This window comes from Puma concolor, chromosome A2 (genome assembly GCF_028749965.1).
Source record: "Puma concolor isolate L17-30 chromosome A2, mPumCon1.1.hap2, whole genome shotgun sequence".
Lineage (NCBI taxonomy): Eukaryota > Metazoa > Chordata > Mammalia > Carnivora > Felidae > Puma > Puma concolor.
This window is the reverse complement of record NC_141668.1, coordinates 44,371,024-44,389,755: the sequence shown is the minus strand read 5'-3', so window position 1 is coordinate 44,389,755 and position 18,732 is coordinate 44,371,024. Positions and strand designations below refer to the sequence as shown.

The 18,732-nt window shown below is 37.3% G+C and overlaps 1 protein-coding gene across 8 annotated transcripts in view; it reads right to left on the bottom strand.

The window, feature by feature from the left end:
* DPY19L1 (dpy-19 like C-mannosyltransferase 1) overlaps positions 1-18,732 on the bottom strand; it is a 105,757-nt gene that overhangs the window by 33,138 nt on the left and 53,887 nt on the right. For all 8 annotated transcript variants that reach the window (XM_086692766.1, XM_086692746.1, XM_086692751.1 and 5 more), the window contains 3 exons: positions 12,296-12,387; positions 10,889-10,988; positions 8,371-8,448 (listed from right to left, as the gene is read on the bottom strand). In XM_086692766.1, coding sequence (XP_086548892.1) covers positions 8,371-8,448; positions 10,889-10,988; positions 12,296-12,387 — 270 coding nt within the window. The remainder of the gene's footprint in view (positions 1-8,370; positions 8,449-10,888; positions 10,989-12,295; positions 12,388-18,732) is intronic.

The window sequence follows — 18,732 nt, the reverse complement described above, 5'->3', positions numbered from 1 at the left end:
ACCGCTATGATAAGCATCCTTAGGTGTATATCTTATATACATGTCCAACACTCGTGAGATAAATTATTTTATTTTTATTGCCATAAAAAATATTGTACCAATTTACCCTCCATCAATGGGATATCAGAGCTCCTGCTGATAGACACTCCTGCCAATTCTTTTAAATGTTTGACAATCTTTTTTTTTTTAAGTTTTTAAGTTATTCAGAGAGAATGATCTTTTTTTTTTTTTTAAGTTTATTTATTCAGAGACAGAGACAGAGAGTGTACATGCAAGCTGGGGAAAGGCAGAGAAGGAGACAGAGAATCCCAAGCAGTCTCCGTGCTTTCAGTGCAGAGCCCAACTCGGGGCTCAAACTCACGAACCAGGAGATCATGACCTGAGCCGAAATCAAGAGTCAGACGGTCAACTGATGGAGCCACCCAGATGCCCCTGTTTGACAAGCTAATATAAGAAAAATGTTGCCTCATTATTTCACTTTTCCATTCTTTTAATACTGGGTAGATGCACCATCTTTTCTTCTGTTTGTTGTTTTTGTTACTGTGTGTCTGAATTACTTATTCCTACTGCCCATTTTTCTACTGGGTTATTTTCTTTAAGAGCTCTCTTTATATATTATGAAAAAAATCTCTCCTTATCAAACAAACATACTGTAAATATTTTTCCCAGTTCATTTTTATCTTTGTGGCATTTCTGTATTATGATTGTTTTCCAAATTTTTATGATCATCAAATTTATCATTCATTTCCTTTAGGTCTTCCATTATCAGAAAAGCTTTAAAAATAAAATAATCCATGTTTTCTTCTAGAAATTTTCTTTTTGAGCCATATATATGAATTTCTATCTGAATTTTAGAATCAGCTTAAGTTTCAAAACTGACATTTTTGGGGCGCCTGGGTGGCGCAGTCGGTTAAGCGTCCGACTTCAGCCAGGTCACGATCTCGCGGTCTGTGAGTTCGAGCCCCGCGTCGGGCTCTGGGCTGACGGCTCGGAGCCTGGAGCCTGTTTCCAATTCTGTGTCTCCCTCTCTCTCTGCCCCTCCCCCGTTCATGCTCTGTCTCTCTCTGTCCCCAAAATAAATAAACGTTGAAAAAAAAAATTAAAAAAAAACAAAAAAACTGACATTTTTATTAGAACTGTTTTATTCAATAATATATATCACATATTTATAATCTGTCAACTGTTGAATCTTTAGATCCAAAAATACCACACTGCTTCCATTTCTCTAAGTGTTCCTATACTTATTCATTAGCAGAGCATAAAATTTTCTTCATGTAGATCCAGCATATTAAGTTTACTTCAAAGTATATTATTTCTGTTGCTATTCTATCAGGAATATTTTTTCATCATGTTTTCTGACTGCATAAAAAAATTATGGTAAATATACAGAAATGAATATAATCTTTTATTATTTCTAGTAGTAGTTTATTAACTTTGGTTTTTTTAGGTATTCAAAATCATATCACCTGCAAATAATATTTCTTTGTCTTCCCTTTATTTTTGAAAGTCTTATTTTTTAATCAATTGTATTGTTTGATATTCTTTCAACAAAATTAAGTAATAAAAGTGACAATAGGCATTATCTGTCAAGCTTCTGGCATTAATGGGAATAGTTCTATTGATGCATCATTTTGTGTGATGCTACTAGCTTTTGAAGTATATGTATATATTTAAAATGTCAATGAAGGGGCACCTGGGTGGCTCAGTCGGTTGAGCGACCGACTTTGGCTCAGGTCATGATCTCGCGGTTTGTGAGTTCGAGCCCCGTGTTGGGCTCTGTGCTGACAGCTCAGAGCCTGGAGCCTGCTTCGGATTCTGTGTCTCCCTCTCTCTCCGCCCCTCCCCTGCTCATGCTCTGTCTCTCTCTGAATAAATAAACATTAAAAAAATTTTTTTAATTTCAATGAAATTTCCATCTATTTTCATTTGATTACGATCTTAAAATAAGAAATAGATATTGACTTTTATTAAATACCTTTATAGCATCACAGGAAGTGATCACATTGTTGATCTTCTAAAAATATATTGATGTGATAAATTATATTAATATAATTTCTAATGTCAAACCTTTCTCATATTCCTGGAACGAACTTAACTTTTCATGGTACATTATTCACATACACTTACTAAATGGGTAAGGAGCCAAATTCTCAAAATTTTATGACAATATCTTTTTCCCATAAGTGCTAAAATTTAAGACTAATTCTAAACTTTCCCAATCAATTCTGGCAAAAATTAGCAGAATAACATCACTTTGAATAAACAGATTCATAACCAACAATCAGGTAAAGCCATGTCAAGGGTATTCAAGAAAAAAATTAAGGCAGTATTAAAAAAGGAGGTCCTAAAGGTCTGCAGAGACATTTGCGATCCATTCCCACCTCAGCAGCCAGTCTGGTCACTTCCCTGCTCAAACCCTCCAAAAGCTTTGATTGTCACTTTAAGGGAAAGCCAAAGGCCTTACAAACACCTACGGAACTTCTAGGGCCTTCCCCACTAACACCTGGAACCTCATTTCACATTACCTTTCCCATCTCACTCCAATCCAGCCATATCTTGGACATGCAGGAACATACCGGGGACACCCCCATCTCAGAGCTTTCGTACCCGCTGTCTCTCTTAACCTAACAGACGCTACCTCCACTCCCTCAGCTATCTCTATGTAACCTTCTCAGTTAGGCCTTATCTTTGCACCCTTTTCAATTCTGACCTCCAGTACACACTCAGCACATTTTTTGTCTGCTTTCTTTTCCTAAGACCTTTGGAACTAACATATTGTTGTTTATCTTACATATTTGCTTTCTTTGTACTCTAGAACACAAGGTCCAGGGGTGCCTGGGTGGCTCCGTCGGTTAAGCATCCGACTTTGGCTCAGGTCATGATCTCATGGCTTGTGAGTTCAAGCCCCGCATCAGGCTCTGGGCTGACAGCTCAGAGCCTGGAACCTGTTTCGGATTCTGTGTCTCCCTTTCTCTGCCCCTCCCCTGTTCACGCTCTGTCTCTCTCTCTCAAAAATAAATAAAAATTTAAAAAAAAATTTAGAATACCAGCTCTAGAAGGGAAGGGTTTCTTTCTTTTTATTGTTTTTTTTCACTGCTCTATCCTTAGAACCCAGGAAATGTTTGACAAACAACTCATTGTTCAAAAACATCAGTGAATTCAAATTTGAGGGAAAAATTTTGAAAATTTGAAAATTTGAAAAAACAAGAAAATTAAGAACTTAAAAGGTGCAGAATAGAGATTATTACAAATTATTTAGTATTTGTCTTTTTTTGAGTATCTGTATTTTTAGTAGGTTAAAAAAAAATAAGACAACACTGTGAATGACTTATGTTAGTGAACTTTTTTTTTAAGTTTATTTATTTTGAGAGAGAGAAAGCACACAAGCGAGTGCAAGCAGGGGAGGAGCAGAGAGAGAGGGACAGAAAGAATTCCAAGCAGGCTCCGTGCTGACGCAGGAGCCCTCATGAACCATGAGATCATGACCTGAGCTGAAACCAAGAGTAGGATGCTTAACGGACTGAGCTACCCAGGTGCCCCATTATGTTAGTGAACTGTAAAACTTAGATGATATGGGACAATTCCTAGCAATGCAAAAGTTATAAAAAACTATTCAAGAAAGAAATCTAAACTGTCTTATTATCATGAAACAAGTTAGATCAGTAATTTAAAATCTGTCCACAAAGAAAACAACAGGTCCATAGAGTTTAATAGGCAATATCACCAAACTTTCAGGGAATATTCCTTCCAATCTTAAATAAAATCTACCACAGAAAGAAAAGGCAGAGACAACTTACAATTAAATTCTATGGGGCTAGAATAAATCTGATATAAAAAACCATCAAGTGTGGCTGGAGCATTCTGGGAGAATAGCAGGTCTGCTCACCTAAATAACAACTGCACTGGCCAAATCTGTCTGATGGAACTGTTCTGGAACTCGGGAGTCTCTTAAGAGTTACAACTTCCAGGAGAACTCTTCAATGGGAAATTGAGTTAATTTGAGTCCATTTCAGCTCTTACCTCAACAGCGGCTACCCATCGAGACACAAACAGTCCTGCACGAGTTCAAAAGCATAGGCAACAAAAGCAAAATAAACAAGCGAAACTATATCAACCTAAAAAGCTTCTGCATAGCAAAAGAAATGATCAACAATATGAAGAAGCAACTTACAGAATGAGAGAAAATATTTGCAAACCATCTAGCAGAGTTAATATTCAAAATATGTAAGTTTTTACAACTCAATAGTCAAAGAAACCCAAAAGCCCACATAATCTGATTAAATATGGGCAGAAGACCTGAACAGACATTTTTCTAAGGAAAACATACAAATGGCCCACAGATATAAAAGTTGCTCAACATCACTAATCATTAGGTAAATGCAAAACAAAACCACAATGAACATCACCTTACACCTGTTAGAATGACTATTATAAAAAAGACAAGAGATAAGTGTCGAAGAGGATGTGGAAAAAAGGAACCCTTGTTTTCTGTTGGTGGGAATGTAAATTGGTACAGCCACTATGGAAGATAGTATGGAGGTTTCTTAGGAAATTAAAAGCAGAACGACCATATGATCCAGCAATCCCAAAGAAAGAAAATGAAAACAGGATCTCAAAGAGGTATCTGTACTCCCATATTCACTGCAGCCTTATTCATAAGAGCCAAGACATGGAAATAACCTAAGTTTGCATCAATGAATAAATAGATATTGAAATTGTGATGTGTGTGCATACACACACACACACATACACACACACAATGCAAAAATTATTCATCCATAAAAAAAGGAAATCCTTCCATTTGCATCAACGTGGATGGATCTGGAACACATCATGCTAAGTAAAATAACACGTTAAGAAAAAAATAACTGGCACAGTTAAAATCATAGACATAGAAAGCAGAATGGGGGTTTCCAGGAGCTGGAGGGGAAGAAGGGGAATAGGTAATTATTGTTTAATGGGTATAGAGATTCTATCTCGAAAGATGAAAAAAGTTTGAGAGATGGTGGTAATGGGTGCATAACAATGTGAATATACTTAATACCACTGATGGGTACACTTAAAAAGATTAAGATAGTGAATGTTACATTATGTATATTTTACCACAATAAAAACATGGAAAAAATTTCTGTTTGGAAATAATTATTTATTTTCCTTTATATAACTATAGGGATTTAGGAACTTGTAAAGTGATAACGAAAGAAGGTATTTCACAGTAAGAAACTAGTTCCGTAGTTAGTAAGTCACATCATAAACCATATACCATTCACCCAAGACAGGTTCTACTACAAATAAACCTGAGTAATGTTAGTACTTTTTTAACTGTAATTGAGTCAAACACCTTACCCATAGTCACCTGTGTGACCGTGTGACTGACCAACTCTAAATGCTAATTATTTTTTTAAATGTTTATTTATTTTGAGAGAGAGAGAGACTAGGCGAGCAGGGGAGGGTCAGAGAAAGAATCCTAAGTAGGCTCCACCCTGTCAGAGCAGAGACAGACATAGGGCTCGATCCCACGAACTTGAGATCATGACCTGAATGGAAATCAAGAGTTGGACATGTAACCGACTGAGCCACCCATGTGCCCCTACACAATTATTCTGATTTTTGCTGCAATGTAAAAACAAAAAACAAAAAACAAAAAAAAAACAAAAAATGATATCAAACAGTTTGGGGGGAAAAAAGGCAAGTGTAACAAAAGGATAATTACTGTCTAATCCCATTCACGAAGAGATTTAAAAAGAGATAAAAAAAGAGATTTAAAAAATTCATGAAGAGCAAAATGAATCCAGTAATATATAAAAATTGTGTTTAGTCCATAAAAGCAAGGTTTCTTGCTGTATAATATCAATTAATATAATTTACCACAGTAACATATTAGAGGGAAATATACACAGTATCATCTAGACAGACACTTTAGAAAAGCATTTGATGAAACTTAGCTTTTATTAATTTCTTTTAAGAGGTGCTCAAAGCCTGAGGACATGTTAGAAAGACAAAGAAGCCAGCTTTACATAGCTGGCCAAATCAGGAACAAGTTAAGCATAAAAGCATAAAAATAAATAATGAAAATGGTGGATTATACTGCAGTGAATAAAACAGATGCCATTTTCTCTTGGCCATAAGAGAGAAAGTGGTAAGAGATTTGAATAGGAACGTCACAAAAAAGGAAGCACAAAGGGCCCATAAACACACGAAAAGATCTTTGGCTTTATTGACAATCAGGGAAAATGCAAATTAAGGCCATAAGATACCATTTTATACTCACCCGAAAGACAAAATATAAAAAGGATGTACAATAATATGAGCTATATATTATCCATTACTGTTTGAGGTAGTCTAATCATTTTTGAAAAACAATACAGGATTAAATTAAAAAGATGAACATGTATATAATTTACCGCCCAGGAGTTCTACTGTTAGGTAAATACCCTAGAGAAATTCTTAATATATATGCCTCAGGAGGTACACGTGACAATATACAGCATTATTCATAAAAGAAAAAAGAAGAGGAAAAAACCTAAATGTCTTTCAACAAGAAAATGGGTAAATAAATTGTGCTTTGTTTATACAATGGAAAGTGCAAAGCAAAGAAAATGTCTGAACTCCAGTAACATCAAAATCTCAGAAACCTAAGTAAAAATGTAAGTCTCATAAACAGATACCATTTTTACAAACCTTAAAAACAATACTAACCTATAATAAAAAGGGTATATTATTCAGGAATACATAAAAGGTAAAGTCACCAAGAAAAGCAAGTTAGTTATAATTTAACAAGTCAGGAGACTGATTATCCCTAGGAGAAGTGAGGGGGATGTATCTAGGGCACACAAGGATTTCCAAGTAATGACGGTTCTATTTTTCAGTTAGAGGATGGGCTCATGCTTGTTAATTTTACAACTTTACTCAAAACTTTCCTATATATTATAATGTCCTTTTATAGAGAATAAAAAACAATAATGGCATATTATAATAACATCAAAATTATAGTGAAAAGAAAACATTAAATTTTAAAAATTAGTGACAATGACAGATACTCTTGAAGAATAAACATTCATCAAAATAAACCATCCAGCGTCTTAGGACCTTTGTTCTAACTGTTCCATGACATCTACTTAGCTAACTCCCTCTCCTTCCAATCTTTGCTTTCCTCTCCTCTTCTCCCTAAAGACCTGCCCTAACTACTTACTTGATATCTTAATCTCCCACCACCTAAGACTGGCACTCCTGAAAAAATTAAAAATAGAGAACTACCCTATGACCCAGCAATAGCACTACTAGGAATTTACCCAAGGGATACAGGAGTACTGATGCATAGGGGCACTTGTACCCCAATGTTTAAAGCAGCACTCTCAACAATAGCCAAATTATGGAAAGAGCCTAAATGTCCATCAACTGATGAATGGATAAAGAAGATGTGGTTTATATATACAATGGAATATTACTTGGCAATGAGAAAGAATGAAATCTGGCCATTTGCAGCAATGTGGATGGAACTGGAAGGTATTATGCTGAGTGAAATAAGTCAGTCAGAGAAGGACAGATATCATATGTTTTTACTCATATGTGGACCTTGAGAAACTTAATAGAATACCATTAGGGAAGGGAAGGGAAAAAAAAAATATTTACAGAGAGGGAGGGAGGCAAACCATAAGAGACTCTTAAATACAGAGAACAAACTGAGGGTGGATGGGGGGGTGGGTAGGGGAGAGGGGAAAATGGGTGATGGGCATCGAGGAGGGCACTTGTTGGGATGAGCACCGGGTGTTGTATGTAAGCCAATTTACAATAAATTATATTAAAAATTAAAAAAAAAAAAAAAAAAAAAAAAAAGACTGGCACTCCTGATCGCCCTGAGGTACCTTGATTTGTTCTTTTCTTTTTTTCTACAGTCCTGTGTCACCTTCTAATACTATATACTTTGTCCATTTACTGTGTTCATTATTTACCCTCTGTGCTCTCGCATTCCCCATTCTCCCAGAATGTGATTAACATGGATGCTGGGATCTGTGTAGTTCTAGTCTCAGGTACAACCCACATGCCTGGATAGTTGGTGCTCAGAAATGAACATTCCACTTCATTTTAACAGAAGGCTCCTGGATAATACACCATTCTATGTTTCTCTCTCACGAATTCTCTCTTACTTGTAGCAAGTCAGGCACAATCTCAAACCAGATAACATGACCCAAATTAAAATTTTCTGGGTGGCCTATTTTAAAACATGGTCTGTTAATCATATCACAATATTTGAATGACACTTTTTTTAGTTATGGAATCCTATTATGAGTTTCAACCATGTGTATAACAAATAGTAACAAGGAGTTTAAGGTCAAAGTAAATCGAAAAACAAAAAATTTAAACCATTACCATGTGTATATAAATGATCTTCCGTAATTTGCATACATCAATGTATCCCACAACATATACTGCAAATAATGATGCAATCTGAAATTTAAGAAGAAGTTAAATTATAAATAAAAATTACATACATAATGAATAACTATAAGAATGAAAAAAAGATTATTTTTTGTTTTTTCTCACTTTGATTTGTATTTATATTAAAAGGAAATTCTTTAGTTTCTCTCTTACCTGCCAATTTACTATTGAATATGGTCAATATATAAATATAGCAAATATTGATGTTTTTCCTTCCATACACAGCTGTCTTACATAACCATGTAAATTTTCTACTTTGTGGATTATTCAACACAATACTCATTATAATGTCAGGGTGACTCTACTGTCAACATGTACAATTACAAAGTGCCTTGCCCAATCAAAAAATATAAAATTTAATTATAATGTAATGATAATTAATACATAATTGGGAAAGGTACATTGAATTCAAAAGTAATCATGTAATGAGTGTGTGTGTAAAAATGCATCAAGTTCTGGGGTGCCTGGGTGGCGCAGTCGGTTAAGCGTCCGACTTCAGCCAGGTCACGATCTCGCGGTCCGTGAGTTCGAGCCTCGCGGTCCGTGAGTTCGAGCCCCGCGTCGGGCTCTGGGCTGATGGCTCAGAGCCTGGAGCCTGTTTCCGATGCTGTGTCTCCCTCTCTCTCTGCCCCTCCCCCGTTCATGCTCTGTCTCTCTCTGTCCCAAAAATAAATAAAAAACGTTGAAAAAAAAATTAAAAAAAAAATAATAAAAATAAAAAAAAATGCATTAAGTTCTGCTTATTAGTCACTCTTTACAAGAATCTCCATTAGTGTTCTCTTTCATATAAATATTCAAGTACTTGTTATAATCAAATTTATCAAATTTCAAATTAGAAGGATAATTTTCACTACTTTTAACTTTCTTCACAGTTTTGAAGAAACCTGCATATATATTTACCAAGAATTCAAGGAGTACTGGAGTTATTTAGATGAATTAATTGATTAAATGATAACAATGTACCTCTTCATAAAATATAGTTACTCGGTCAAACAATGACTCTCCACCCTTCTTCATGGAGAAAGCAACTCAGATTAAATTCCATGCTTCCCCTACCACACAAACATGGTACAAATGAGCTGTAAAGTGGCTGAATGCTTCAACACAGAACTTAAAATTTCATTCATCAAGTTATTTATCTCCAAAATGATATACAACAAATTTTCTCATTAGCAAGAAAAACAAGATTTCCCTTTACCAGGGATTTACCCAAGGGGAACACTGCATTGCCTGAGGATGAGACTAATATGACATGGTAACTGGGAGGAAGTGTGCCTCGTTATTCAACATAAGCCCCTCACTCTGTGCAACGCCTTCCCCCACTCACCGCCCCCCCCCAAAAAAAAACAACAACGCAGGTTAGCACCCCTAGCTGGAAGCAACGGGAACTCTCCCTTTCCAACCCAGAGCCAAGCAATACACAGCAGGCCTACAAGGGTAGACTCTTAAGGAGTGTCTCTCAGGGACATATTTAAGCAGACACATTTAAAATGTCACCAAGCTAAAGGAAACAAGGGAGCCTAAAAGGTAAGATCAAAGAAAGAATGAAGTACAAATAGAGCCTCTTTTTAAAAAATAATGATAAAAGCAGCTGACCTTACTGGCATCTTGCTAAGTACCAGCAATGTGTTAAGTCTAATATACATTCCCTCATCTGATCCTAACCCAATAAAGTAGGTTCTTTCATTTTCTCTATCTCACAACGGAGAAAACTGAAACTAAGCAAAGTTAAGCAGTTTGTCTAAGTCAAGCGGCTAGTGGACAGAGTTAGGAATCAAACCCAGGTCTTACTTCATATCTCAAGCAAGACATTTCCAAGATTACAAAGCAACTCTTAATCTGCTTTATATGAATAGGAAGATGGCAAGCACAATGAGGGAGCAGAAGTAGCTGGGGGCGGGGAGCAGCATAGGGAGAGACCACCCACAATTCACTCCCTCTCTCAGCAAGCACCTTCCCCTTGCTTCATATACTTCTATTTGAAGGGAGAAGGGGGCAAGAATGCACAGAAAAATGATAAATTATAGATTGGTGGGGGAGCTCTATAAATAAGAACTGTTTTGCTCTCTGTCCTATGTTATCCTGCGTGCATTTATGCTCTGGGTAAGAATGTGCAGCGTTATTCATAAAAGAAGTACATTTATTTAAGAGAAATACTTAAAGTTTTAGCGCTGGTCCTCTTTTAAGCACACTAGCAACAACGAATAACAAATATGAGTAGGCTCTTCAGTTTGAGTTCAATAAAGGCACTCCACTAGTAAGTCAATAAGGAGCACTCACTAATACATAAATGTTACATATTTCCCTATCTTGAACTTTCTTTAAAAGTATTAACTAAAAAACATTTTAGGACTTAGAATCATGTAATATCTCAGTTCTATAATTTTACACGAGTATACATAATCAAACACACTGAGCTTAATTCCATTTAAAACTGTAAGCACCGTACCTGAGTAAGAAGCACGAACTGAGCAAACTGCCATGGAAGCATGAAAAATACATTGGAAATGCAGAGTGCAATCAGGCTTCCTCTATAAAGTTTTGTAGCCCTTGGGAAGATAAAATAAATATGAGTAAGTTTAACCACGAGATATTCTAGCATGGCCCCGAAATGCTGCAAATTAGTATCCCTAAACATAATCTGGTTATAACATAAACCAGACATGAAATGAACATATGGGTTAGAAATTATACTCCCTGACACTCAATTCCAACACCTTTCCATGAACAAAACAAAGCTTGCCAGAGAGAAAGGGCAGTTGGGTCAGTATATCCATTGAATTTTTTCAAACTGTATTTTGGCGAATTTATAATCAAACATATTTAATGCTCCATCCCAATAGCTTCATTTGGAGAGTCAGAAGATGTGTATAAAAAAGTAGCATATTCTAAGTGCTAAGTATTCTGCAGATAAATTGAATTCCGAATATGGGCTGAGCAGAGGGAAAATCTATGAGGGGAGAGGGGAGAGGGGAGAGGGGCGAGGGGCGAGGGGAGAGGGGCAAGGGGCGGGAGGAGAGGAGAGGAGAGGGGAGAAAGGAGAGGAGAGGAGAGGAGAGGAGAGGAGAGGAGAGGAGAGGAGAGGAGAGGAGAGGAGAGGAGAGGAGAGAGGAGAGAGGAGAGAGGAGAGAGGATAAGGGAGGGGAGGGGAGGGGGGAGGGGAGGGGAGGGGAGGAGAGAGGAGAGGGGAGGGGAGGGGAGGGGAGGGGAGGGGAGGGGAGGGGAGAGAGGAGAGAGGAGAGGGGAGGGGAGGGGAGGGGAGGGGAGAGGGGAGGAGAGGAGAGGAGAGAGGAGAGAGGAGAAGGGAGGGGAGGGGAGAGGGGAGGGGAGGGGAGGGGAGGGGAGAGGGGAGGAGAGGAGAGGAGAGGAGAGAGGAGAGAGGAGAAGGGAGGGGAGGGGAGAGGGGAGGGGAGGGGAGGGGAGAGGGGAGGGGAGGGAAGGGGAGAGGGGAGGGGAGAGGGGAGGGGAGGGGAGGGGAGGGGAGAGGGGAGGGGAGGGGAGGGGAGGGGAGAGAGGGGGGAGGGGAGGGGAGAGAGGGGGGAGGGGAGGGGAGGGGAGGGGAGGGGAGAGGAGAGGAGAGGAGAGGAGAGGAGAGGAGAGGAGAGGAGAGGAGAGGAGAGGAGAGGAGAGGAGAGAGGAAAAAGGGAGAAGACTGGAAGGCAGCTGAAGAAAATGTTTTTGGTGCTAAATATTTTGAAGGTATACACTTAAAATAACCATGGATTCAACCTAGCAATGGCATCGTCTTAATTATTTCATTCCATTGACTGTTTTTATTATGGAAGCTTAAAAAATTCTAGCTTAAGTTATTCAATGCAAAACAAACAAATTAGACCTAAGGAGAAGTCAAAGTTACCTGAGAATGTGAGTCACAAGCAACATCTGAAGTACAAGGAACGGATAGGAGAAGCTTTCGCGGAGAGGTGGTGTCCACATCACACGTGTGCACTAAAAACAAAATTCATAGTGTATGGTCTGTCTGTTGAATGTGTTAAGTAAGACATACTAATCGAAAGCAGCTATTTACGAACACAAAAAAAGTTTTTTTTCACACATAATTTAAATGGTATGTTGGAAAACAAGCTGCTAGGTTTTCCACCAACAGCAAAACTGAAAAATGAGAAGCGAAACATTATTGAGAGGGGGACACACATGGCGTAAGATCTTGTGAAATAGTAACATGAATTGTCAACAACAAATACCAACAGACTTCAACTACAGCCTAAAAGGAAAGTGGGGAAAGCACGAGCAAGAAAATGTTCTGCCAAAATGAAAAACGTTTCATTTTGAATTGGTGGTGGAAACCTGTTTAGTTTGTCTTCTTCCACTTGAATTTCAGCAAAACTATCCATAACCAATACTTCAAAACTCTTCGTAGTTATCAATGTCAGTATTTTTATGCACAATGTTGCTTTACAAAAAAGTGGGGGGAGGGCGGGTGGGCAGCATTCCATTTCTGTTTTTACTTTTTCTTTGCCCAAGCTACCCTTGGCTGCAAAATATTTAAAAGTGGCAGAGGGGATCAAATAAAAAATAACAAATCCTAAAATGTAATGTACCAACTCTACTAAAGAACTCACTTTGGACATAAATAAATAATGTTCCATCCCAGTTTTAGTACTCTTATCATTTTTCTGCATCTATATGAAATGTATTAATAAGTCTATCTTTCAATTAAAGGAAAACTATACTGAATGACATATAAACAATCTGATTTTACTACTATTAAGCTACTCACACTAGATGAAATCATTACATCTTTCAAGTCAAGCAGATTTACTTAATTTTATTTTTTTAAGATTTTTTTATTTTTTTTATTTTTTAAGTACTCTCTACACCCAGCGTGGGGCTTGAACTCACAACCCCGAGAGTAAGAGTCACATGCTCTACCAAAGGAGTCAGCCAGGTGCTCCAAGCAGAGTTACTTTAAAGACTACATGGAATTACAAAGACCACAGTGAATAAAGGAAATAAACCTTTCCTTTATTTTAGCTCTGCCTCAGACTATTAGATATTTCCACTACTGCTATAGAAAATTTGAGCCAATTTACTTCTCTTTTTAAACAAAATTCACCATCCTCTATGAAATTTAACATAGATACCTATTTATAAATAAACTATACACACAAGAGAATTCTGAAAAGATTGAAAAAGTCTTTTTAAAATGCATATTTATTGTTACTGGAAGGCAATTTAAAAAATCTGTTAGTTTACCAAATTAATTAGAAATTTCAGTATGATTGATAGTAGAGATATATAACCATACTTTATAAAGCTATCAATCTCTGTGCAAAAACCAAGAAGAAAATATTTAAACTATGTAATTCACAATTTGAGAATTTTCTCCATTCAGACTGTTTACCTACGTTTATTTTATTACCCAAATTCAACTATGGTGCCATCTCTTAGAAATTCATTTCCTTTACTAGCTGAAGTCGCTCAATTCTCTAAAACTCAATTACATCCCTTGTAAAACGTAGGATGAGAAGGCCAAATTACAGAACTGAAACAAAGAGCAAGGTCATCTGCCTCTACAAAGTTAAGAGTGAATGAATGCAAACGTATGGGAAAGTGCTTATTGCTTCTCCAATGACACCATGTGCTTTACTAGATCTGGTACAAACATAACTGCTGGTCCAGATGACCCCAAGTAATTTGAAAATAGTACACAGGTTTGCTTCAATCAGACCTTAAGTCTCAACAAGTAAGTATTTTCCTCTAATTATAATACAGTTCTCTACATAGGATGATAGTTCAAAATGCCTTCTAAAGGCATCACTGTGAAATTTAGGAATTATAGAAGGGAATAAACGTGTGAGTTCCTTCACATGGGGTTACACACTGTGTTACGCACACTCAGACAAAATACAAGAAACTCCTGAATTATGAAAATGAACTCAATGAAAATCTGTTTCTTTAAACTGTCCTCTTATAGTATATAATTTCTGGCACACATTTCGAAGCACTAAATAATGCTGCACCATGATACGGCCCAGGTATTGACAACAACAGCTCCGATTTTCTGCTTAGGAAAGCCTGAATTTCAAATCATCTACTCAAGAATCAAAAACCCAGGAATTTCAGCAGTAGGCAGCTTCATTTGTCAAGCTCTGTTTTCTTTTTTTTTTTTAATTTTTTTTTTTTTAACGTTTATTTGTTTTTGAGACAGAGAGAGACAGAGCATGAACGGGGGAGGGTCAGAGAGAGGGAGACACAGAATCTGAAACAGGCTCCAGGCTCTGAGAGCCCGACGCGGGGCTCGAACTCACAGACCACGAGATCATGACCTGAGCCGAAGTCGGCCGCTCAACCGACTGAGCCACCCAGGCGCCCCTGTCAAGCTCTATTTTCAAATGGCTTACTTATACTATTAGAGATCTAGCATAATCTAATCTACTTCTCTTCATAATGTAAAACTAAATAGGAGAATAACTAACTCCTGAATTATAAATTAGTTAATATCAGAAAGATCGTGTTTAAGGCTTGTTCTAAGAGTTTTGGCCAGAACTGATATTTGTAGGATTAGTCATAAATTATTGTTGGTATAATGTCTAGGTTTACAATAAATTATCCCCCTTCTGAATGCTGCACCACAATGTTAGCTATAACATTGCTTTATATTGCTTACTGTTCATTATAATATTGTGTTAAACCCTGCACTTAAAACTGCTTCCAAAAAAAGATTTCTGGCCCCCATGGGTTTGGCTACTTTCCTGCAGAGAACGGTACAGGTTTAAAAATACTATTCCTGGGGCACCTGGGTGGCTCAGTTGGTTAAGCATCCAACTCTTGATTTCAGCTTGGGTCTGGGCTCTGCGCTGACAACACAGAACCTGCTTGAGATTCTCTCTCCCTCTCTCTATCTCTCCCTCACTCACATGCTCTCACTCTCTCTCTCTCAAAAAAATAAACTTAAAAAAAAATTCTATTCCTCAGATGCTAACCATAAAAAATGCTAGGAGTAACAGCCACAATTTGAACATCTCTTTGATGTTACTTAGGGCAGTACCACTATTTAGGAAGACCTTTAGCTCGGAGTGGGCTTTGTGTGGCTGGCTGATGGTGTAGCACCTTGATAATAAGCCAGGTACCTTTCTTGGAATTTTTGTCTCTTTCTGTACCACGTAATGATATGCTGACCAATTAACCAGTCATATAAATCAATTTGAATTTGTAACACAATTTTGGCTCACACAAGAATTAATGTGGCAGTAATATATAATTGCTAGTATTAAGTTTTACTACCTTAACAAAGAATTTCTGCTGATTCTATGAAAAGAAAATTATCTTTTTTGTCTCTGAACTTTCAGGATATCAGTATACATCTGTGAAATCTGTAAACTTTGTTGGAAAAGCATTGAATCACATCTTCATGCCTCCATCTATTGCTGCAATGACCCAAACTTGACCATTTCTTACTCATTTAAAATAGAAAATATTATCTGACAATATTCTAACAATATATCTCCTTTACCATGTGGTTGTAAACTATACCTCTCAAAGTGATCAAGAATCAGAATTCTGTCTATAGTATGAAAGTATTAGTCAAGATATAAAGGCAGTATAAACTATAAGTGATTTTAATTGTATTATCAAAATAACATAGAGAAAAATAATTCAAGTCACTTCTGAATGTTTAATTTTTGAACTGACTGTATAACGTTAGAAGATACTCTTGCAAGAAAAAGAATTGCAAAAAAATCTTGAGTCTTACTAGCAAATTCATTATTGGTAACAGGATTAGTGTACTAATTCTGAAACTACTTCTTGTATATTATAGAATAAAGCAAATAAGTAAATTTATTTAAATTGGGGGAAAGAGGAAGATACAAATATGGAGTGGGGGAAAGTAAAGAAGAACCCTAAAATAATTATTGGAGGAATCAGTAGGAATTAATGATTTTTTAAAAGCATATTTACTAGCCTTCTGCTGAAAAGAGCTAAAAGTAATTACACCCTAGTACCAGTGAGTTCAGCAAGGACCCTGCTTGTGGTCTCTAAATACCATTTGGGGTGCCTGGGTGGCTCAGTCGTGTAAGTGACTGACTCTTGGTTTCAGTTCAGGTCATGATCTCACAGTTTGTGGGTTTGAGCCCTGCATCGGGCTCTGTGTTGATGGTGCACAGCCTGCTTGGGATGCTCTCTCTCTCCCTCTATCTGCACCTCCCCTGTTCTCCCTCTCTCAAAATAAATAAACATTTAAAAATAAATAAATAAATATCATTTTCCACTAAAAGCGTCCAAGGTTCCTTAGAAAACAGTGGATTTGGGGCAGCTGGGTGGCTCAGTCAATTAAATGTCTGGAGTTTGATTTCAGCTCAGGCCATGATCTCATAGTTCATGAGTTTGAGCCCCACATTGGGCTCTGTGCTGGCAGCGTGGAGCCTGGTTGGGAATTTTTCTTTCTCTTTGCCCCTCCAGTGCTCAGGCTCGCTCTCTCTCTCTCTCACACACACACAAATAAACATTACAAAAATTTTAAAAGGGGGCGCCCGGATGGCTCAGTCGGTTAAGTGTCTGACTTCAGCTCAGGTTGTGATCTCACCATTCGTGTGTTGGAGCCCCGCATCAGGCTCTGTGCTGACATCTCAGAGCCTGGAGTCTGCTTCGGACTCTGTGTCTCCTTCTCTCTCTCTGCCCCTCTCCCACTCACACTCTCCCTCTCTCTCAAAAATAAATAAACATTAAAAAAAATTTTGTTTTAAATAAAAAAAATTAAAGAAAACAGTGGATTCCACATCTGGAGATAAGAAAAATGCAAGGTGATCCTGTAACACCTTTTTTTTTTTTTTTCCAGAAAGGATATGTTCAAAGACAAATGGGGACATATCAAAGGCAGAGAATAGTACCCAAAAAACCCACAAAATCTTTAGGAATTAATTTAACATAAATATATGTCATCATGTCTGCACTTAGTTTAAATGGATTAGAAAAACGTCTGTGGTGTGTAGGAGCATGTATAAGAGAGAGAGAGCAAATGTGGGAAAATATTACAATTGGCAAATGAAGTGAATCTAGAACAATGTGCACATTAATTTTTCCAAATAAAAAGCTAGAGAGAAAAAGTAAAGAAACATGTAGTTTTTTGGTACTGCCTTTTTAGGACAAAATGTACAATGGAATTAGATAGAGCCCAAAAGAAGAGACAGAACATCTGTTGGCTTCTACTTTTACACCTGGGAACAACTGCATAATTTAGGTATGGACCTTCCACAGACAGTTTTTGCTGGTGCCAGATATAAAACAGATAGACTTCTAACAACAAAAACTGGAATCTGGAAAAGCCACGACAAAAAAATAAATCTTTTTGACAACTTCCCCCCCTCACACCAACCCTGAAGACAGACAGACAGACACACAGACACACACAGACACACAGACACACACAGACACACACACACACACAGACACACACACACACACACACACACACACACACCACACAAATTTGGCAGAGTAGGCAGCAGTGGGGAGGCATAAAAAAGCAGAGATCTCACAATCTCATACAATGCTTAGCTTCCAGGAACTTGCGGGAAGTTGAATTCAGAGATGGACTGAAAGTAACTAAAAGGCTGAAAACAAACCCCCTCTCAATTCAAATGCTGGTAAGATCAAAGAGCTAATGCCCTGGGCTGAGCAGCTGGGAAGCTGGACATTGAGCCTGAGAGCAGAGATCTTAATTCAAACTGGAGGCAAACTGAAACAATGAAAAGTATAGCCCTGCCCAACTAAAGCAGGACTCATAGTGATATCCAGATGCTCAGAGCCTCACCTTACATGCCTGACCCGAGAAAAGATGGTCCTTCTCTGGGAAAAAGAAAAAAACAAATGAAAGCAATTATCTAGTTCAGGCTTTCTCATTTTTTCATACAAAATGTCTTACATAAGATAGAAAGCTATGACACATGCAAAATAGCAAAGAAACAGAACCCACAATCAAGAGACAAACTCTAGTCAACAGAATTAAAGCCATAAACAACATATATGTTGGAATTAACAGACAAGGACTTTAAAATAACTATAATTAGGTTTTAAAATTTATAGAATAAGATAGACTGGGTGAACAGATGTGAATTTTCAATAGAGAAATGGAAGCTCGAAAAAAACCCCAAAATTCTAACATTGAAATTCATAATATCTTAAATGAAAAATTCACCGGACTTAGTAGCAGATTGAATGTATTAGAATAAAGTACCAGTGAACTCAAGGACATGGCAAGAGAAAATATCTAAATAGAGACAAAGATAGAAAAAACAAAACAAAACATGAATAAAAACAAGAGGAAGACAGTAT